At 54.6% G+C, this 22,110-nt stretch overlaps 2 protein-coding genes across 2 annotated transcripts in view; one reads left to right on the top strand and one right to left on the bottom strand.

Moving 5' to 3' along the window:
• Positions 1 to 22,110, top strand: part of SNRPG (small nuclear ribonucleoprotein polypeptide G) — a 322,953-nt gene that overhangs the window by 41,178 nt on the left and 259,665 nt on the right. The gene's annotated exons all lie outside the window — the stretch shown is intronic.
• On the bottom strand, positions 8,586 to 21,845 carry STC1 (stanniocalcin 1). Its single transcript, XM_064175683.1, has 4 exons — positions 21,450 to 21,845; positions 16,113 to 16,255; positions 13,910 to 14,121; positions 8,586 to 8,856 (listed from the first exon to the last, which is right to left on the bottom strand). The coding sequence occupies exons 1-4, from the start codon at positions 21,565 to 21,567 to the stop codon at positions 8,586 to 8,588; spliced, it is 744 nt and encodes a 247-aa protein (XP_064031753.1). The 5' UTR covers positions 21,568 to 21,845.

The raw sequence follows: 22,110 nt of genomic DNA, 5'->3' as shown, positions 1-22,110 counted from the left end.
CCCAGAACTGGACACAGCACTGCAGGGGTGGCCTGAGCAGTGCTGAGCACAGGGGCAGAAGCAGCTCCCTTGTCCTGCTGCCCACACTGCTCCTCAGCCAGCCCAGGATGCCATTGGCTCTGCTGCCCACCTGGGCACTGCTGCCTCCTCTGCAGCTCCTCTCTGCCAGCACCCCCAGGGCCCTCTCTGCCTGCCTGCTCTCAGCCACTCTGGCCCCAGCCTGTAGCACTGCTTGGGGTTGTTGTGGCCAAAGTGCAGAACCTGCCCTTGGCCTTGTTCAGTCTCATCCCCTTGGCCTCTGCCCACCCATGCAGCCTGGCCAGGTCCCTCTGCAGGGCTCTGCTGCCCTCCAACAGCTCCACAGCTGCTCCTGGCTTGGTGTCCTCTGCAAACTGCCTGCTGCTGGACTCCATCCCCTGCTCCAGACCATCACTTGAATGGGATATAAAAAGAAAGGAGATAGTTGAAGCCTTCCAAGGTTCCCATCCCAAACCTGTGCTGTCTTCCAGCCCAGGCTGTGGCTCTGCTCACCTTTCCCCTTCTTGCACAGACACAAATCATCAGAGAATCAATCACAGAATGGTTTGGGCTTGGAAGGGAACTTAAAGCTCATCTAGAGCCCAACCTCCCCCCTGCAGCCAGCAGGGGCATCCTCAGCTAGAGCAGGTCACTCCTAGCCCCCATTAAGCTTGACCTTGAATGTCTCCAGGAATGAGGCCTCTGTCATCTCTCTGGGCAACCTGTTCCAGTACCTTGCCACTCTCAGGGGAGATTTAGGCTGGAGGTGAGGAGAAAGTTCTTCCCTGAGAGAGTCATTGGCCACTGGAATGGGCTGCCTGGGGAGGTGGTGGAGTCGCCGTCCCTGGAGCTGTTCAAGGCAGGACTGGATGTGGCACTTGGTGCCATGGTCTGGCCTTGAGCTCTGTGCTAAAGGGTTGGACTTGATGATCTGTGAGGTCTCTTCCAACCTTGATGACACTGTGATACTGTGATACCTCCTGTGATTCCCTGCCCCATGCTGATGGAAGAGGAAGAGCAAAGAGGGTGGCAAAATGACACCACATCTCCTGGGCGTGGGTGCCCCTGGGCTGCAGGGGGGTGGGGAGGACTTGGGGGGTGCAGCTTGGCTCACTTAAAAGGCTTTTAAAAATACCACCAAGTTTCTTCACATCATTTCAAAGCCTCTCTGGAGAGCAGCTGCTGCCTCCTATTAATACCCCCTGGGCTGCTGCTGAGCTCTGCTGGGATCTAACTTTAGAGAGCTGCCAGCATCAGTGGGAGCTGGGGGGGGTGGGAGTGGTGTGGTGCAGCCTGGATGTCAGGCAGTGAGAAGCATCCTGGGGTGGGGGAGGGATGAACCAGCTTGGGAACACATCAGGAGGAGGAGAGTGAAGAGGAGAGCAAAAGCCAGGTGGGGTTGGGCTCTGCTGCCAGGCAGGCAGGGCCAGCAGAAGGGGCCAGAGGCTGAAGCTGTGGCAGGGCAGGTTGAGGCTGGAGGTGAGGAGGAAGTTGTTGTCAGAGAGAGTGATTGGCACTGGAATGGGCTGCCCAGGGAGGTGGTGCAGTGCCCATGGCTGGAGGTGCTCAAGACCAGACCATGCTTTGATTCCCTGAGTCAAGGGTAGGAATGAAAAACCCATCCCAGTCTGTTGCTGCTGTGGTGACTGCAGGGTGCCCAGAACTTGAAGCCAGTCTCTGCCTTGGGCTGTGGAGCTTTGGGGACCAACACACTGCTGGGTTCCTCCCAGGGCAGTTTCATTGCAGGGCTGTGGTTTGCTGAGCAGGAAGCCACCCAGGCTGAGACTTCTGCAGCTGTCAGAGGAGCACTGAGTTCTATTGACAGCAATTAGCTCCTGGCAGTTATTAACTGCAAAAGAGCTGTGGAAGCTGCCTGTGGGAGCGTGGCAGAGGCACTTTCCAGGGCACTCCCTCTGCAGGAGCAGAAATCTTCCCTGCCTTGGTCTGCCACAGTGTGGAATGTGCTGCCTTAGCCTGGAGTTTGGAGTGACAGGACAAGGGACAGTGGCTTTGAGCTGGGAGAGGGGAGATTGAGGCTGGAAATGGGGAAGGAATTCCCTCCAGTGAGGGTAGTGAGAGACTGGCACAGGTTGAGTGTGCTGAGACCCTGGCACAGGTTGAGTGTGCTGAGACCCTGGCACAGGTTGCCCAGGGAAGTTGTGGATGCCAGGACAAGGGAAAATGGCTTTGAGCTGGGAGAAGGGAGATTGAGGCTGGAAATGGGGAAGGAATTCCTTCCAGTGAGGGTAGTGAGAGACTGGCACAGGTTGAGTGTGCTGAGAGACTGGCACAGGTTGCCCAAGGAGGTTGTGAATGCCAGGATGAGGGAAAGTGAGTTTGAGCTGGGAGAAGGGAGATTGAGGCTGGAAATGGAGAAGGAATTCCTTCCAGTGAGGGTAGTGAGAGACTGGCACAGGTTGAGTGTGGTGAGAGACTGGCACAGGTTGCCCAGGAAAATTGTGGATGCCAGGATGAGGGAAAATGGCTTTGAGCTGGGAGAAGGGAGATTGAGGCTGGAAATGGGAAGGAAATCTTTGCAGTGAGGGTGGTGAGAGACTGGCACAGGTTGAGGGTGGTGAGACTGGCACAGGTTGCTGTGTGGAGCACAGAAGCACAGAATGGGATTGGAGGTCACAGAACCATAGAACCAGTCAGGGTTGGACTGCACCACAAGGAGCAGCCAGTTCCAACCCCCCCTGCCATGCCCAGGGACATCTCCCACCAGCCCAGGGTGCTCAAGGCTTCATTCAAGCTGGCCTTGAACACCTCCAGGGAGGTTGTGGGACACAGAATCACATTTGGGGTCATTTCTAAGACAAGGAGTGAGGACATCCATGTCCAGGGCCCTCCAGCATGTTTGATGACTTAGTGACACTGCTTGGGGTTGCTGTGGCCAAAGTGCAGAACCTGCCCTTGGCCTTGCTCAGTCTCATCCCCTTGGCCTCTGCCCACCCATGCAGCCTGGCCAGGTCCCTCTGCAGGGCTCTGCTGCCCTCCACCAGCTCCACAGCTGCTCCTAGCTTGGTGCCAGCTGCAAACTGCCTGCTGCATCTGGACCTTTTCCAAGCCCTCAACGTCCTTCTTGCAGTGAGGAGCTCAAACACATTGGTGAGTGAGGAGCCCAAACTCACTGATAAGGAGTCCAAACTTACTGCTGAGTGAGGAGCTCAATCTCACTGAGTGAGGAGCCCAAACTCACTGACAAGTGAGGAGTCCAAACTCACTGACAAGTGAGGAGCCCATACTAACTGCTGAGTGAGGACCCCAAACTAACTGAGTGAGGAGCCCAAACTCACTGCTGAGTGAGAAGCCCAAACTTACTACTGATTGAGGAGCCCAAACTCACCACTGAGGAGCCCAACTTCCTCCTGATTGAGGAGCCCAACTCATTGATGAGTGAGAAGCCCAAACTCACTGCTGAGTGAGGAGCCCAAACTCACTGACAAGTAGCCCAAACTCATTAATGAGTGAGAAGCCCAAACTCACTGCTGAGTGAGGAGCCCAAACTCACTGACTAGTAGCCCAAACTCATTAATGAGTGAGGAGCCCAAACTCATTAATAAGTGAGGAGCCCAAACTCCTTGATGAGTAGCCCAAACTCATTAATGAGTGAGGAGCTCAAACTCACTGATGAGTAGCCCAAACTCATTAATGAGTGAGGAGCTCAAACTCACTGATGAGTAGCCCAAACTCATTAATGAGTGAGGAGCTCAAACTCACTGATGAGTAGCCCAAACTCACTAATGAGTGAGGAGCCCAAACTCATTAGTTAGTGAGGAGCCCAAACTCATTAATGAATGAGGAGCCCAAACTTGTTAGTTAGTGAGGAGCCCAAACTCATTGATGAGTAGCCCAAACTCATTGGTGAGTGAGGAGCCCAAACTCATTGATGAGTAGCCCAAACTCATTGGTGAGTGAGGAGCCCAAACTCATTGATGAGTAGCCCAAACTCATTGGTGAGTGAGGAGCCCAACCTCACTGCTGCTGACTACTCAATGCCCAGCCAGAGGGAAGTGCAACCACTTGCAGAGAGCAGCATCAGGAACTCCAATGGGGCTCAGTGAAGGAGCTGAGACGCAAAGAAGAAAAACCAAAGCCAAACCCCTCTTAAATCTCTTCAATCTGCCATTTTATTTCATTGCAGAAGGAAACATCACCACCACCACCACCACCCCCCCAACAGAGGCCTCATTAAGTTCTGCATCTTTAATTACAAAAATAAGCCAAGAAAATAACTTGCATCTCTCTCATGGGCTGTGATGAGTTCCAAAGACCTCTCAGACCACCACACTCAGCTCCAAACAAAGGTCACTTCAACAATAAATAAAGACATATACCAGATATGCTCACTCTTTATTCCAGTACTCAGCAAATAAAACCAACCCCCCCCCTCAAAAAACAAAAAGCCAACCCAACCCCACCCCTTTACTTTCAACCCCCCCCCCAAACTCTCTCCCTCCTTTCTAAGCCTCTTTAAATTATAAATACATTAAAGGCAACTTTATAATGGCACCAAAAAAAAAAAACCCAACCCCAAACCAACCCCAAAAATGTCTAAAGTGCAAACAAAGGAGAAGGAGAATCATGCAAAGAGGTCTACAGAAGCCCCCTCCCTGCCCTCCCCCCCCACCAACCACCCACCCATCCCTCCCCCCCGGGAGAAATCATCCTGCTGTGAGCACAAGGTTGGAAGGATAAAGCATCAGAGAGGAAATCAAAGGTGAAATAGCTGGACATGGGCTGGGGACTCATTCCCTGTGCCCCAAGGGATCCCTATGGGCTGGGGACTTCATTCCCTGTGCCCCAAGGGATCCCTATGGGCTGGGGACTTCATTCCCTGTGCCCCAAGGGATCCCTATGGGCTGGAGACTCATTCCCTGTGTCCCAAGGGATCCCTATGGGCTGGGGACTTCATTCCCTGTGTCCCAAGGGATCTCTATGGGCTGGGGACTCATTCCCTGTGTCCCAAGGGATCTCTATGGGCTGGGGACTCATTCTCTGTGTCCCAAGGGATCTCCATAGCTGGGCATGGGCTGGGGACTTCATTCCCTGTGTCCCCCCAAGGGATCTCTAGAGCTGGGCATGGGCTGGGGACTTCATTCCCTGTGTCCCAAGGGATGTCTATAGCTGCACATGGGCTGGAGACTTCATTCCCTGTGTCCTAAGGGATCTCTATAGCTGGACATGGGCTGGAGACTCATTCCCCATGCCCTAAGGATCTCTATAGCTGGAATTGGTCTGGGAGGTCTCTTTGGCCACTGCCTGGAGCCAGCTGAAGACATTTCAGTGACATCACCCACAGCCCCCAGCAGACATCCCTGGCTGGCAACCCCCAATCTTCTAAGGCTGAGATGTGAGGCTGTGGGGTGGGGGTTGCACACACACACACAGACACAGACACAGCTCTGGGGTCAGTTCTTAGGCATCAATCAGACTTTTAGGGGCAGGAGATTCAAAGGGACCTTTGGTTTTTTCACCTTGCAAACCTTCTTTGTGTCAGATCCTTCTACCTGGCTGCCTGAAGGAGGCCAAACTTGCACTTCACTCGCCCTGGAGGGCACAATTCAGAGTGTTGAAGCAACCCAAGCCAACAACAACCACCCTCTTACCACCAGCAGCAGCAATTCTTGCCTGGTTTGGGTTTTTTTTTTGCCCTTCCTTTCCCTCTCCCTCTCTTTCTTTATCCTTTCCCTGCTGCTTACACTCTTCTGACAGCACTTTTGGGGGCTACATGGAAGGAAGGCAACAGCAGCACTCCAAAATCCTGCCACTGCATCTGGTTTCCATAGGTCAGTGCTAGCAGCAAGTTCTCCTTGAAAGGCTTTGTGGTTTCAAATGAAAAGAACAAAAGCCCCAAACCCACCCCCCACCCCCTCCCCAAAAACCAACAACCAAAACCAAACAACAAACCAAAAACCAGGAGGAAGAAGAAAAAGAACAACCCACAAAGAAGTTAGAGTCTGAAAAGCAAACCAGGTCCCTCCTTGATCTGCTCTCTAAGGAGCTGAGCAAGACTCATCCACTCTACTGAGGGACTCCAGCAGCAGTTAGAGCATGGAACTGGCTTCCTTCAGCACATTCTTTTGGCCAGGTTGCTGGGTGGAGCAGGGACATTGCCCACCCCCACCCCCTAACTACTACCTGTGAGACCTTCTGGCCCAAGCAGAAGCTGCTGGAGAGGTTGGTGGAGGAAAGGCAGAGCTGAGAGGGTTACAGTGAGTGTCCTCTGGCAGGCTGCTGAAGAGGACTGAAAGGTTTTACCTCTGCCTTTGTCCCCACCAAAAATCTGCTCTCTCAAGGAAGGTTTTTTGCCCTCTGAGGTCCCAAATCAAACCAAGGAGGTTTGAGCTCCCAAACCAAACCAACAAAGCTTGAGGTCCCAAACCAAACCAAGAAGTTTTGAGGTCCCAAATCAAACCAATGAGGTTTGAGGTCTCAAACCAAACCAACAAATCTTTGAGGTCCCAAACCAAACCAACAAAGCTTTGAGGTCCCAAACCAAACCAACAAAGCTTTGAGGTCCCAAATCAAACCAATGAGGTTTGAGGTCCCAAACCAACAAGGCTTTGAGGTCCCAAACCAAACCAAGAAGCTTTGAGGTCCCAAACCAATAAGGTTTGAGGTCCCAAATCAAACCAATGAGGTTTGAGGTCTCAAACCAAACCAACAAAGCTTTGAGGTCCCAAACCAATGAGGTTTGAGGTCCCAAATCAAACCAATGAGGTTTGAGGTCCCAAACAAAACCAACAGAGCTTTGAGGTCCCAAACCAAGAAGCTTTGAGGTCCCAAACCAATGAGGTTTGAGGTCCCAAACCAAGAAGCTTTGAGGTCCCAAATCAAACCAAGAAGCTTTGAGGTCCCAAACCAACAAAGCTTTGAGGTCCCAAACCAAACCAAGAAGCTTTGAGGTCCCAAACCAACAAAGCTTTGAGGTCCCAAACCAAACCAAGAAGCTTTGAGGTCCCAAACCAACAAAGCTTTGAGGTCCCAAACCAAACCAAGAAGCTTTGAGGTCCCAAACCAACAAAGCTTTGAGGTCCCAAACCAAACCAAGAAGCTTTGAGGTCCCAAACCAACAAAGCTTTGAGGTCCCAAACCAAACCAATGAGGCTTGAGATGCCAAAGCAGCTTCTTGGCAGCCACCTGCTCACTCCCCCAAGCCCAACAGCTCTCCAGCAGCACTGGTGGTGCCTTGTGGCTACGCAGAGCTCACAGCAGCTCAGTGGAGGACAGGACTGGGCAGTTTGGGACTTCCATTTGAACCATCTCCACCTGCTCTAGTTGGTGATATCCCTGCTGACTCCAAGGTCCCTGCTGACTCCAAGGTCCCTGCTGACTCCAAGGTGTAGGGGCAGGCAGGGGTTGGAGTAGATGACCTCTAAGAGATCCCTTCCAACTCAGTGCATTGATTCTAAGCCAGGCTCATTCCTGGCCCTTTAATTCCTCCCTCAAACATCCTTCTTTGGTTTGTTTTCTCACCAGAAAGGGGGAGGGAAAAAAGAAAGGAAGGGTCACAGAGTAGGATGTGACCTCTTGAGGAAGACAGAGGAAAGGAAAAGAAAGCCCTCCCCACCCCCCCAACCCCCCCAAAAAGAAAAGGGCAAAGCTAACTTAACACAACTAAATCTATGCAATAAACTCCTCCTGTTCTGCTCCTTTTTTGCTTCTTCTTTTTCAAGCAGACTCTCAGGGGGTTCTGTACAGTACATGGCAGAGCTTAGAACTACTTATACCACAGTTAAGAGCAAGACCTTCACTACTCCAGTCTTAAGACAGGCTTTGTTCCTCTTAGAGATGTCTCTTAAAGCTTTCAGGCAGTTAAATACAGTACAGAGATGTTAGCTTTAAACACAAGGCATGGTTATGGGGGGGGACCTCCCCCTGCTAGCTTTGACTCCCACCCCAGACACACACAGACACAGACACCAGCTGGCACTGCCAGCCTGACATGGTCCTTTACATGGTGGTTTGGTGGGTGGCAAGGGGAGAGGTAGGGGTAGAGGTAAGGCTGAGAGTAGGGGTAGGAGTAAGGGTAAGGATAGGAGTAGAAGTAGGGGTAGGGGTAGAAGTAGGGGTAGGGGTAGGAGTAGAAGTAGGGGTAGAAGTAGGGGTAGGGGTAGGAGTAGAAGTAGGGGTTGGGGTAGGAGTTGGGGGGCTGTGGAGCCTCCCCCTCTGGAGACCTTCCCCCCCTGCCTGGCTGTGCTGCTGTGTGCTCTGCTCTGGGTGCTCCTGCTCTGGCAGGGGGTGGCTGGACCTGGCTGAGCTTTGGAGGTCCCTTCCAGCCCCTGGCACTCTGTGGTTCTCTGACTGCAGGAGGTTCGAACGGCGCAGGAAAGCTGAGACACCCACCCCAGCTCCGGGCAAAAGTGGGGGAGGGGAAGGGGTAGGAATCACCAAACGACTTAACCCCAAAGCCAGTCCCGAGTCCTCACGCACCCGAGCTGCAGCACGCGTGGCTTGGGTGCATCACTTTGGTACTGCTCTGAGCATCCCTTTTTGCACCCCCAGGGTGGCTCCCTCCCCCCCTCCTCCCCACCTACTGCTCCCCACCCCCACCCAGCCCCCCCTCAGGCGCTCTCGGCGGAGCTGCGCTTGGCGTGGGCAGGGGCAGAGCCTTCACCTCGGAGGTTCCTGAAGTAGAGTTTTAGCTTCTGGGGCTCGCTGCTGCGCCTCCGGGCGAAGTCTGCCCGCGGGTGGCCCTGGGCACAGTGGTCTGCCTGCAGCAGGTGGAAGAGGCTGGCCATGTTGGGCCCAATCTTCTCCATCAGGCTGTCCTTGATGGTGCTCACAGTCTCCTCGTCGCACTCCAGCAAGCTCCTCACCAGCTTGTTGTAGTATCTGCCAGGAGAGACAGCACTGCTCAGTGCCAGCACAGACAGCACTGCTCAGTGCCAGCACAGACAGCACTGCTCAGTGCCAGCACAGACAGCACTGCTCAGTGCCAGCACAGACACCACTGCTCAGTGCCAGCACAGACACCACTGCTCAGTGCCAGCACAGACAGCACTGCTCAGTGCCAGCAGAGATACCACTGCTCAGTGCCAGCAGAGACACCACTGCTCAGTGCCAGCACAGACAGCACTGCTCAGTGCCAGCACAGACAGCACTGCTCAGTGCCAGCAGAGATACCACTGCTCAGTGCCAGCACAGACACCACTGCTCAGTGCCAGCAGAGATACCACTGCTCAGTGCCAGCAGAGACACCACTGCTCAGTGCCAGCAGAGATACCACTGCTCAGTGCCAGCACAGACAGCACTGCTCAGTGCCAGCACAGACACCACTGCTCAGTGCCAGCACAGACAGCACTGCTCAGTGCCAGCACAGACACCACTGCTCAGTGCCAGCAGAGATACCACTGCTCAGTGCCAGCAGAGATACCACTGCTCAGTGCCAGCACAGACAGCACTGCTCAGTGCCAGCAGAGATACCACTGCTCAGTGCCAGCAGAGACACCACTGCTCAGTGCCAGCAGAGACACCACTGCTCAGTGCCAGCACAGACACCACTGCTCAGTGCCAGCAGAGACACCACTGCTCAGTGCCAGCACAGACAGCACTGCTCAGTGCCAGCACAGACACCACTGCTCAGTGCCAGCACAGACACCACTGCTCAGTGCCAGTAGAGATACCACTGCTCAGTGCCAGCACAGACACCACTGCTCAGTGCCAGTAGAGATACCACTGCTCAGTGCCAGTAGAGATACCACTGCTCAGTGCCAGTAGAGATACCACTGCTCAGTGCCAGCACAGACACCACTGCTCAGTGCCAGCAGAGACAGCACTGCTCAGTGCCAGCACAGACAGCACTGCTCAGTGCCAGCAGAGATACCACTGCTCAGTGCCAGCACAGACAGCACTGCTCAGGAGCCAGGGAGCCAGAGGAGCATTGAACCAGAGAAGCATAGAACCACAGATGCATAGGACCATAGAAGCAAAGAAGCATAGAACCATAGGACCATAGAATGATAGAAATGTAGAATCACAGAGCCAAGCAGGTTGGCAGAGAGCTCCAAGCTCAGCCAGCCCATCCCAGCCCCCAGCCCTGCCCAACCAACCTGACCATGGCACTCAGTGCCCCAGCCAGCCTTGGCTGCAACACCTCCAGCCATGGGCACTGCACCACCTCCCTGGGCAGCCCATTCCAGTGCCAATCACTCTCTCTGACAACTTCCTCCTCACCTCCAGCCTCAACCTGCCCTGACACAGCTTCAGCCTCTGGCCCCTTCTTCTGGCCCTGCCTGCCTGGCAGCAGAGCCCAACCCCACCTGGCTCCAGCCTCCCTGCAGGCAGCTGCAGGCAGCAATCAGCTCTGCCCTGAGCCTCCTCTGCTGCAGGCTGCACCCCCCCAGCTCCCTCAGCCTCTCCTCACAGGGCTGTGCTCCAGGCCCCTCCCCAGCCTTGCTGCCCTGCTCTGGGCACCTTCCAGCACCTCAGCATCTCTCTGCAATGGAGGAGCCCAGACCTAGACACAGCACTGCAGGGGTGGCCTGAGCAGTGCTGAGCACAGGGGCAGAAGAACCTTCCTCATCCTACAAGTCAAAGTAAGCAGAGTCCAAGTCAGAGCCTGACAGCCTGACAGAACTGGACCCAGCACTGCAGCTGTAGCCTCACCAGGGCAAAGTAGAGGGCAGGAGAACCTCCCTTGAACTGCTACCCACATTCTTCTCAGTGTCCCTCAGGACACCACTGGAGCCTCCCTGGCCAGCAGGGCACATTGCTGGCTCCTGGAGCAGAAGTTGCACAGCACTCCCAGTTTCTCTCCTTGGAGCTGCTTCCCAGCAGGTCACTCCCTACCCCTCACCTCCCAAAGCATTGCCTGTTCATTCTTGCCTCCTCTAGACCTTGCTGCTGCCTTTGCACCTTCCAGCAGCCTCAGGAACGTTCCATGCTCCAGGAGGGAGCCAGGAAATGCTGCTGCTCTGTTTCCCCCCAGTGCTACTTGAGCCAAGCAGAGAAGAGAGCTCCAAGGAAGGGTCCTCCAGGGGGGCTGGGGCAGCAGCAGCACAGCCCTGCCTGCGTGGCTGGTGTGGGCAGGGAGGGCAAAGACCACCTGCCAAAGGAGAGGAAGCTGGGAGGAGAGCAGCACTTGGACACTTGCTGGGAGGCCATCAGGGAGCTTATTTTAGGCCTTTAAGGTCACCATGACATTTTTCCACGGGAGCAGAGATGGGAATAAGCTGCAGGTGGAGGAAGGGAAGGAAGAGGGAAATGAGAGTCCACGTTCAAACTCCTTTCCTAACTCTCAGCTCTGGCCTTTAGAGCAGCCAGAGGAGGTCAGGTGAGGTGAAAGCTTCTGCTGCACTTGAAGAACAAAAGGAGCAGGCTTTGGCAGGGAGGAGCAGGGTGCTGGTGTTAATATTAAGGTCTGGAGCGTGCACAGGAGTTGATGATGAACACATCTGCCTGAGCCACTGTGTCCTGCTTGCACCAGAGGAACCATCCAGCAGATGCTGAGGGAGCCTGGAGCAGCTCTGGCAGGAGCAAAGGCTGAGAGCCTGCAGGAGAGCAGCCCCAGAGGGCATCTGAGCAGTGCTGAGCAAGAGCTGAAGGAGCTGTGGGGGGCAAGAGGCTGGGGCCAGGCTCTGCTCAGTGCCAGGGCAAAGGGTAATGGGCACAAAGTGGACCCCAGGAGGTTGCACCTGAAGAGGAGGAGGAAGTTGTTGGTTGTGAGGGTGCTGGAGGCCTGGAGCAGGCTGCCCAGAGAGGCTGTGGAGCCTCCTTGTGTGCAGAGCTGCCAACCCCCCCCGGCCACATTCCTGTGCAGCCTGCTCTAGGTGAGCCTCCTTTAGCAGCAGGGTTGAACCAGATGATCCCCAGAGTTCCCTTCCAACTCGTGTGACAGGGGGAGCAGACCCCCCTCTGCCTTCTGCTGCCCACCCCTCCCTCCCACAACCACAGCTGGGTGGTTTCCAGAGCTGGAGCTGCAACCAAACAGCTCAGCAGTGCCTTGCAGGGGCTGCTCTGCAGGCAGAGGCAGCTCAGGCTTTCCTCTCCTCCTGCTCCTGCCATGAGATTAAATCACAGGAAGATGCTATGACCTTTAACTACTTCCTCTCAGTGTCCCAGGCCAAGTGGCACATTCTTACTCCGTGGCTATGTTGGGACAGGGGCTGGGAAAGCAGGATGCTTTCAGAGCCCTGAGTGTAAACTATGAGCTGGGAAATCCTGCTGCTTTTGTTACTCAACAGGTCACAATATCCTCTGGCTTCACAGGGGCTGGAGCCGTGGGGGAAGGAGTTCTCTCTGCCTCAGGAAGGCAGCAGCTCTGGCTCAGGCTTGGTCCTCCTGAGGGGAATGTCCCCAACACGGATCACAGCACTGCTGCTGTCCTTGCTTCCTCCCTCACTGCGTGTCCCCTCCTCACCCCAATGTCCCTGCAGCCCTGCCGGGGGCTGCCTAACTCCACAGTCCATTGTACACCTCCCTCATGAGCCAAGCAATGTGCCCCTGGTGGCCAAGAAGGCAGATGGGCTCCTGTGGGGCATCAAGAAGAGTGTGGACAGAAGGACAGAGAGGTTCTCCTGCCCCTCTGCTGTGCCCTGCTGAGGCTACACTGGAGTCCTGCAGCCAGGTCTGTGCTGCCCAGGGGCAGAGGGACAGGGAAGTGCTGCAGAGAGTCCAGGGCAGGCTGGGGAGATGCTGAGGGCCTGGAGCAGCTCTGGGGGGAGCAAAGGCTGATCCCTGGGGCTGAGAGCCTGCAGGAGAGCAGCCCCAGAGGGCATCTGAGCAGTGCTGAGCAAAGGCTAGAGAGGAGCAGGTCCCCTGCTTCCCTTTGAGCTCTCTCAGCTCTTCACCTTGCCATGGTAAGGCAAAGGCTAAGACCTCAGTGGTAGGGGGCCTAAAAACCAGGGAAAGGGATGACTGAAGTCTGAAGAAGTGAATGAGCCAGCAGTGCCCTCCTGCAGCCCTGAAGGAAGAGCCTTGGGGGTGCTGGGTGCTGAGCAGCTCCCCAGGAGCCAGCAGTGCCCTCCTGCAGCCCTGAAGGAAGAGCCTTGGGGGTGTTGGGTGCTGAGCAGCTCCCCAGGAGCCAGCAGTGACCTCCTGCAGCCCTGAAGGAAGAGCCTTGGGGGTGCTGGGTGCTGAGCAGCTCCCCAGGGGCCAGCAGTGCCCTCCTGCAGCCCTGAAGGAAGAGCCTTGGGGGTGCTGGGTGCTGAGCAGCTCCCCAGCAGCCAGCAGTGCCCTCCTGCAGCCCAGCAGGCAGCTGTGTGCTGGCTGCAGGCAGAGCAGTGTGGGCAGCAGGGCAGGAGAGGGGATTGTGCCCCTTGGCTCTGCTCTGCTCAGACCTCACCTCCAGTCCTGCCTCCTGTCCCCAGCAGGAGGAGGACTCAGAGCTGCTGGAGGGAGGCCAGAGGAGGTCACAAAGATGCTGCCAGGTCTGGAGCAGCTCTGCTGTGAGCACAGGCTGAGGGGGCTGGGGGGGTGCAGCCTGCAGAGGAGAAGGCTCCAGGGGGACCTCAGAGCTGCTGCCAAGAGCTGAAGGGATCCTGCAGGGAGGCTGCAGAGAGACTTTGGCTGAGGAGGTCTAGAGCCAGGCCCAGGGGGAATGGTTTGGAGCTGAGGCAGAGTAGGGCTAGAGTGGAGCTGAGGAAGAAGTTGCTCAGTCTGGGGGTGATGAGACTGGAATGGGTTGTCCAGGGAGGTTGTGTTTGGCTCCTCCCTGAGAGTGTTCAAGACCAGGTTGGATGAGACCCTGAGCAACCCAGAGCAGTTGAGAGGTGTCCCTGGGCACGGCAGGGAGGTTGTGGAGCAGATAATCTTTGAGGTCCCTTCCAACCTAAACCACTCTCTGATTCTATACCTCCCCTGCCACAACTTCAGGCTGTGTCCCCTTGTTCTATTGCTGCTCCCTTGTGCTTTTGGATGCCTTTCAGCTGAGCAAAGCCTCACCTACCTGTTGGAGAACTGATTTGGAAGCTGAACCACCTCTGTGATGGCTTCAGGGTTGCGCTTGGCGATGCCGCACATGTCCAGCTTGCTGTAGCACTCCTCCTGCACCTCAGAGATCATCCTTTGGAAGGTGGAGCACCTCCTGATGGCCAGGAACACTTTGGCTGTCACCCCATTTGCAATGCATTTCAGGCTTTCTTTCACAAAAGCTTTGCCCTGCAAAGAGAGAGGGAAAAAAATAACCTTCGAGTGCCACAGATTCCCTAGGGAGGGCTGTGGGAATGGAGGGGGAGACCTCCTGGGTGCCTCCAACTCCTTAAGAGGAGGTTGGAGCCAGGTGGAGGTTGGGTTGTTGTGTCAAGGAAGGAGGGGAAATGACCTCAGCTTGCAGCAGGGGAGGTTTAGGTTGGACATGAGAAGAAAGTTCTTGACTGAAAGGGTTCTCAGTGTGGGCAGCAGGACAAGGGAGCTGCTTCTGCCCCTGTGCTCAGCACTGCTCAGGCCACCCCTGCAGTGCTGTGTCCAGGTCTGGGCTCCTCCATTGCAGAGAGATGTTGAGGTGCTGGAAGGTGCCCAGAGCAGGGCAGCAAGGCTGGGGAGGGGCCTGGAGCACAGCCCTGTGAGGAGAGGCTGAGGGAGCTGGGGGGGTGCAGCCTGCAGCAGAGGAGGCTCAGGGCAGAGCTGATTGCTGCCTGCAGCTGCCTGCAGGGAGGCTGTAGCCAGGTGTCAGGGCAGGTTGAGGCTGGAGGTGAGGAGGAAGCTGTTGGCAAAGAGAGTGATTGGCACTGGCATGGGCTGCCCAGGGAGGTGGTGCAGTGCCCATGGCTGGAGGTGTTGCAGCCAAGCCTGGCTGGGGCACTGAGTGCCATGGTCTGGTTGGTTGGGCAGGGCTGGGGGCTGGGATGGGCTGGGTGAGCTTGGAGCTCTCTGCCACCCTGCTTGGCTCTATGATTCCAATATTGGAACAGGCTCCCCAGGGATGTGGTGGGATGAAACCTTTGGAGGTGTTTCAAAGTCACAGAGATGTAGAATCTCTGATCCCATTCTGTGCTTCTGTGCTCCACAACCTCCCTGGAGGTGTTCAAGGCCAGGTTGGATGAGATCTTGGGCAGCCTGTTCTAGTGGGAGGTGTCCCTGCCTGTGGCAGGGGGTTGGAACTGGCTGAGCTTTGAGGTCCCTTCCAACTTAAACCATTCCATGATTCTAGACCTCCCCTGGCACAGCTTGAGGCTGTGTTCCCTTCTTCTGGCCCTGCCTGCCTGGCAGCAGAGCCCAACCCCACCTGGCTACAGCCTCCCTGCAGGCAGCTGCAGGCAGCAATCAGCTCTGCCCTGAGCCTTCTCTGCTGCAGGCTGCACCCTCCCCCAGCTACTTCAGGTAGCTGTAGAGAGCACTGAGGTCACTGCATTGTGGTGCTGAGGGCCATGGTTTAGCCTCAGCCTTAGCCAAGTTCAAGAGCATTTGGGCTCAATGATCCTGAAGGACTTTTCCAAGCAGAATGATTCTGTTCTATGACACTGCCTGTGGCTGGCTGCTATCCACCCCCTCCCTGCTGCCAGCCCACACCTCCTGGAGAGCCCTGACTGACAGGGCAGGCAGGTGGACCCTAACTGCTCACTGCTGCTATTGCTATTCCCTTTCAGTGGCCACAGTGGTCTTAGGCTGAGAGTTGGACTTGCAGATCTCAGAGGCCTTTTCCCACCCAAACCATTCTGTGGCTCTCTGAGTCGTTCTGTGGTGAGTGGCTGCAGCTGCAGAGGAGCTTGGTCTGGCTCTGCATTCCCAGGGCTGAGGCTTCCAAGCCCAATCCCAGCCCTGTGTGCCAGGTCACACAGCCAGGAGCTTTACTTTGTTAGAAGGAGCTTTGTGTTTCCTCCTGCAGAGGAAGCTCAGCTCTCCACCCCACCCTGCCAAGTCCTCACACACTGCCTGCAGCACATGGAAAATGTAGGCTGGGAAGCAGCCCTGAAGGATGCACTGAGAGCCAACCCCAGGCTCCAGAGCAGCAGCAAAGCTGCAGGAAGGGCTGTGAGAAAGGAAGGGTTAAGCCTGCCCAGACCCCATCTCCTTGAGGACAGGGAAAGGAAGGTGCCTGCTTAGCAAAGCATCTGCTGCAGGGCTGGGAAAAGCCCTCTGTGGAAGAGAGAGGGGCATGAAAGGGCAGCTCTGAGGGTGAAGTTTGTATTCCTGTCCCCTTGGTACTGCACCTGAGTGTCAAACTTAGCAGCACTGTAGAGGAAGGACTTGCAGATGTCATACATCCCATCCGTCTCGCAGGTGGAGTTCTCCAGGCAGGCGAAGGCTCCGCAGCCCACCTGGAGGGCGCTGTTCAGGCAGCGAACCACCTCTGCTGCAGAGAGAGCCACAGGCACCGTGTTAGGTGGGCACAGCTGCCCTAGGAACCCAAGCTGCAAAGATCTTCCTCCCCCCTCCTCCTCCTCCACTCAGTGTCTCACATCTCCAGAGCCAGCAGCAGCCTTAGCGCTTCTTGGGGCTGGAAGGAGAAAGGTCATGGAGAGAAGCAGAGCAGAGCAGCAGCAAACCCAGCAGCAGACCCTGCCCCTGCTTCCACAGAACCCCTGAATCCAGCATGGGGAGGTTGGAAAGGAGCTCTGGAGAGCAGCCACTCCAACCCCACTGCTCCAGCAGGGCACCCCCAGCAGCCTGCCCAGCAGCACAATGCCCAGGGTGGGGTTGGAAGCTCTCCACAAAAGGAGACTCCACAACCTCCTTGAGCAGCCTCCTGCACCCTCACACCAAGGAAGCTTCTCCTCCTGCTCAGGAGGAAGCTCCTGGTTTCCAGTTTGTGCCTGTTGCCTCCTTTTCTTTCACTGGGCACCACTGGCAAGAATCTGATCCCATCCTCTTTCCCCCAGCTCTTGCTGAGCACTGCTCAGATCCCCTCTGTGGCTGCTCTTCTCCAGGCTCAACAGCCCCAGCCAGGGGTCTTGGTTAGACATGGATGAAAAGAAGCAAAATCTGAGAGTCTTCAGCTAGAAGGAGACTCTGAGGCCCATCCCATGCCAATTTTGATCACTTTGCATTTCCAGCTTTGTTCAGAGTCCCTTTAAACAAAGCAGAGGGATGAGGATGAGCCCCTGAGGAGCACTGGGCAGGGAAGACTTCTCCATGGTCTTACATGAGGAGTTCAGAGGAGTTTGGCAGCACCTGGCTCAGAAACCTCACTGAAGATGGTACTGTGGTGATGCCACTGAACTGGCATGAAACCTGCACTGCTTTTGCTGGGTTTGCTTTGCAGAAGAGCCCCAAGCACCTAGAAATAAGAGTCGAGTTTGGCTGCCCATTCTCAGTGCTGCAAAGGACCTGAGGGAGCAGCTGGGTGCTAAGCACTAGCCTGGTCCCTAGCAGTTTGCAAGCCCTGCTGAGACAGAGCTTGCTGAAGGTTCAGGAAGAGAAGGACACAGAAAGTTGAAGTCATTTTGCTCAGGATCTTCTTGCTGAAGGTTCAGAAAGCAAAGGATGTTTGGGCACAGAAAGTGGAGCTCAAGAAGGTCTTTTCTTGCTGAACCTTCAGCAAGAAGATCATTTTGGGCAGAGAAAGTTGAGGTTGTGGAGCTCAAGAAAGATCTTGCTGAGGGTTCAGGAAGAGAAGGACAACTTGGGCAGAGGGAAAGTTGAGGTCATGGAGCTCAGGTTCTTCTTGCTGAAGGTTCAGGAAGAGAAGGACTACTTGGGCAGAGGGAAAGTTGAGGTCATGGAGCTCAAGAAAGATCTTGTTGAAGGTCCAGGAAGAGAAGGACAACTTGGGCAGAGGGAAAGTTGAGGTCATGGAGCTCAGGTTCTTCTTGCTGAAGGTTCAGGAAGAGAAGGACAAGTTGGGCAGAGGGAAAGTTGAGGTTGTGGAGCTCAAGAAAGATCTTGCTGAGGGTTCAGGAAGAGAAGGACAACTTGGGCAGAGGGAAAGTTGAGGTCATGGAGCTCAGGTTCTTCTTGCTGGAGGCTCAGGAAGAGAAGGACATTTGGGCAGAGAAAGTTGAGGCTGTGGAGCTTAAGAAAGGCCTTGCTGAAGGTTCAGGAAGAGAAGGACAACTTGGGCAGAGAGAAAGTTGAGGTCATGGAGCTCAGGTTCTTCTTGCTGGAGGCTCAGGAAGAGGACAGTTTGGGCAGAGCAAGCTGAGGTCAGGGAGCTGCCCATGCAAAGGCTTGAGGCAGCAGTCAAGCTGCACAGGAGGGTGTCCACCTCACTCCCAGCTCTTTCAGCGCTGCCTTTTCGCAGTGAATCAGCAGAATTGCCACATGATTGCCCTGAAATTAGGAGGGATTAACCTCTCCCTCTCTCTCTCTCCCTCTCTCTCTCTCTCTCGGTAAGCTGAACATCTGTCCCCGTACGTGGCTGTGCAGGGCATATTCATTACTGCTGCAGGTCAGGTTACCAGGCACTCTTTAGAGAGAAATGCAAACCCATCCAGCTCCTAGGTGTGGGAAAAGTGAAGGCTTTGCGCTCAGTGGCAGGCAGCTGAGGGAGAGAGAGGCTGAGTTGCAGCCTAAAGATGCATCCCCATCACCAAGAGGCTCGAGAGAAAAGAGAAGAGCCCCAAAAGGTGCTCACCAAAACCGTCCCCATCAAGCCCTCCTCCTTCTCTGCTGTCACTCGAGTGCCCGAAAGGCAGAGATATTAGGCAAGGTCACCCCCCTGCCACCGCCACCTCCCCAGCTCAGAACCTGCGCTGGCAGCGCAGCCCTTCCCGTGGTTAATGCTGCCACAGGTTCGGCTGCGAACTTTGCCTTTGGGCAGCCTCAGGATGCGCGGAGCTCTTCCCATTGTTTTAGGCAGGGTGCAGTGCTGAGCCCCTTCCGTTCCCATAGCAACCGAACACAAAAGGAAACCGAGCGAAACACCCCAGGATGATGCTGCAGAGCCTCGCGGGGCTAAAATAAGACATCTGCTAATCAGCTCCCAAATTAGAGCCTCGAAACGTCTTTTTGCAGGGCAGGAGAAGAGAGAGCTTTGCTTTTGGCTTGCCACTGTGCCAGACAGCGGCTCCCAGCTCGGCACAGCAGCTCCAGGGCAGCGGAGTGCAGGCAGCCGGGGGGGAGCTGGCAGCGAATGTTTGGAACCCTCGGGAAAAAGGAAAGGAAGGGGGAAAAGGAAAGGAAAGGAAAGGGAAAAAGGAAAGGGAAAGAGGAAAGGGAAAAAGGAAAGGGAATGAGGAAAGGGAATGAGGAAAGGGAATGAGGAAAGGGAATGAGGAAAGGGAATGAGGAAAGGGAAGGAGGGAAGGGAATGAGGAAAGGGAATGAGGAAAGGGAATGAGGAAAGGGAAGGAGGGAAGGGAATGAGGAAAGGGAATGAGGAAAGGGAAGGAGGAAAGGGAAGGAGGAAAGGGAAGGAGGAAAGGGAAGGAGGAAAGGGAATGAGGAAAGGGAAGGAGGGAAGAAAAAGGAACATTAAGAAGGAACTAAAAAGGAAAAAAAGGGGGGGAAGGGGGGAAAGAAAGAAGAAAATAAAAAAGGGGGGAAAGAGAGAAGAAAAAGGAAAAAAGGGAGGAAAAGAGAGAAGAGGGGAAAAATGGGGGAAAGGGGGAAAAGAGAAAGAAGAAAAAGAAAAAAGGGGAAAAAAGAAGAAAAAAGGGGGGGAAGGGGAGGGAAGAAAGAAGAAAAGGGGAAAAGGGGGGAAAAGAAAGAAAAAAAGAAGAAAAAGGAATTAAAAAAAAGGGGAAAGGGGGAAAAGAAATAAGAAAAAGGAGGGGGGGGAGAAAGAAGAAGAAAAAAAAAGGAGGTGGGGAAGAAACTTTGCTAAATGCCTCACTCGGGTTTGGGGTTTTTGGTCCGCTGGAGAGGACCCATCCCAGCGACGGCACTCAGGGGCTGCAAAGCGCTGCCGGCAGTGGCCAGTTCCTAGGTTACTGCGCTCTTCAGAGTGGCAGAGCTCTCCCTCCCCGCTCCATCCCGCCCCCCCCTCGCCCCCCAACCCCTCTCCGAGCAGACAGATGTGTGGCAGAACAATGCTCCAGTCGAATTTCCATGGCTTTGTATCGACTTCCTAAAACGCCAGGAACTTAACACCGAAGTCTGAGTGCAATTGGAGAGGAGGGAAGGATGCAGGCAAGCAAGGGAGGGAGGGTGAGGGGTTGGGGGGGGGAGAATACATGGAACTCGTTTAGTAGATGGGGGAGGAGGAGGGGGAATGGTTTGCACCCTGCAAGCAGAGCACACACAGGTTCCCTGCCCCAGCTCCTGAACCCAGGAGGTTTCTTCTCCAGCTGTCCACCTGAAGCAGAGCCTTCAGGTGAGGTTTCTTCCTAGCAGCCATTCAGTTTGTTCTAATGATAGTTAAAAGTGAATGGGAGGAGAAGAGGGGAGGAAGGAAAAGGGAAGGGGAAAACAGAAAGGAACATTAAAAAGAAAGAAAGAAATAAAGGGGGGGAAAGGAAAGGAAAAAAAAGGGAAAGAGGGAAATGGAAAGGAAAAAAAAAAGGAAGGGGGGAAAAGAAGAGAAAATAGAAAGAGTAAAGCTGGGGGAGGGAAAGGAAGGGAAAATAGGAAGAATAAAGTTAGGGGGGTAAAAGGAAGAATAAAGCTGGGGGGGGAAGGAAGGGAAGAGAGGAAGGGGGAAAAAGGAAGAATAAAGCTGGGGGGGGAAAATGAAGGGAAAAAGGAAAGGGGATAAAGGAAGAATAAAGCTGGGGGGGGGAAGGAAGGGAAAAAGAAAAGGGGGGGAAAGGAAGGGGAAAAACGAAGAAAAAAGCTAAGGGGGAAAGGGGAAGGGGGAAAGAAGGGGAAAAGGAAAGAAAGCAAAGGGGGAAATGCAAAGGAAAAAAGATCATCCAGTCCAAACCTCCTGCCAAAGTGGGATCAGATAGGGGAGGAAATTAAGGGGGGGGCGGGGGGGGGAGGGAGGAAGGAGGAAAGAAAGAAAGAAAGAAAGAAAGAAAGAAAGAATAAGAAAAGGGGAAATGAAGAAGAAAAAGAGGGGGAAATGAAGAAGAAAAAGAGGGGGAAATGAAGAAGAAAAAGAGGGGGAAATGAAGAAGAAGGAAGGAAAAAATAAAGAAGGAAGGAAAAAATAAAGATGAAAAGGGAAATAGAGAAGACTGAAAAATAAAGAAGAAGAAAGGGGGAAATGAAGAAGAAAAAGGGAGGAAGAGAAGAAGAAGCAGGGGGGAAGAGAAGAAGAAAAGGGGGGAAAGAAGAAGAAAAAGGGGGCAAGAGAAGAAGAAAAAGGGGGGAAATGAACAAGAAGGAAGGGGAAAATAAAGAAGAAATGGGGGGGATGAAGAAGAAAAGGGGTGAAGAGAAGAAGAAAAAGAGGGGGAATGAAGAAGAAAAATGGGAGGAACGAAGAAGAAGGAAGGGGAAAATAAAGAAGGAGGAAGGGAAAAATAAAGGGGGGAAAAGGAAATTTGGGGAGAAAAGAGAGAAGGAAAGAGAGAGAAAGAAGAGAGCAGGGGAAAAAAAACCTAGAGAAAGGACACCAAAAGGAGACAAAAAACCCCCAAAGCAAAGAGGCAGAAGCAGCAGCAGGTATCTGAGGCAGCTGAACACATCAGGGCTCGGCTCCAAGCCCTCCTGCTGGCTGTTACCTGAGTTCTGGGCTGCCAGCCTGGGTTTCCTGGGGCTCACAGAGTCATTCTGCTCAGCTTCATAGGATGCGGATGCACTGATCAGCAGCAGCAGCAGCAAAGAGGACTTTAGGAGCATTCTCTGACAAGTTCCCGCTAAGTGTGGGGGGGATTTTTTGGGGGGGGGGAGGGAGAGGGGAAGGGGTGGGATAAATTATTGTTGGGGCGGGGGGAGGATGTATGTTAGTGTCTCTCTCTCCTCTTCCTCTTCGGCTTGAGTAAAGATGCGGATCTGGATACGCTGTCCCGGGGAAAGAGTGAGAGAGAGGAGAGGGAGGGGGGAGAAGAGGAAAGGATTCTGCCGCTGCTGCTGTGTGTGTAGGGGAGAAGGGGTGAGGGAGGGGGGGGGAATGTGGCAGCCAGGCTCTGCCTGGCCCTTCTGGCTCTTGCTGGCTGAGGGACCAGGAGCAGCTCCCAGGGCTTTTATAGCCGCCCTTATCGGTGTGTGTCCGTCCAGTCCCGTCCCGTCCGTCCCCCCCCTCGCCGCTTCCCCAGGGCTGCGGAGCCAATCGGCGGGCACTGGGCAGAGCCAATGGCAGCCTGGACTCATTCAAGCCTCAAGGAGGAGGAAAAAAACCCAACCCCGAACCACCAAACCTTGCAACTTCACAGGAAGAATATC

Source organism: Pogoniulus pusillus, chromosome 42, assembly GCF_015220805.1.
Source record: "Pogoniulus pusillus isolate bPogPus1 chromosome 42, bPogPus1.pri, whole genome shotgun sequence".
NCBI classification, from domain to species: Eukaryota; Metazoa; Chordata; class Aves; order Piciformes; family Lybiidae; genus Pogoniulus; species Pogoniulus pusillus.
This window is presented reverse-complemented; position numbering and strand designations above follow the sequence as displayed.

What these genes read in the sequence shown, in the direction of transcription:
- STC1 (XM_064175683.1), bottom strand. Translation starts at nt 21,567, where the DNA reads ATGCTCCTAAAGTCCTCTTTGCTGCTGCTGCTGCTGATCAGTGCATCC. An exon ending in GCTGGCAGCCCAGAACTCAG is followed by an intron (nt 16,256 to 21,449) that starts GTAACAGCCAGC and finishes CTCTCTCTGCAG; the next exon opens with CAGAGGTGGTTCGCTGCCTG. An exon ending in CCAAATCAGTTCTCCAACAG is followed by an intron (nt 8,857 to 13,909) that starts GTAGGTGAGGCT and finishes CTCTCCTGGCAG; the next exon opens with ATACTACAACAAGCTGGTGA.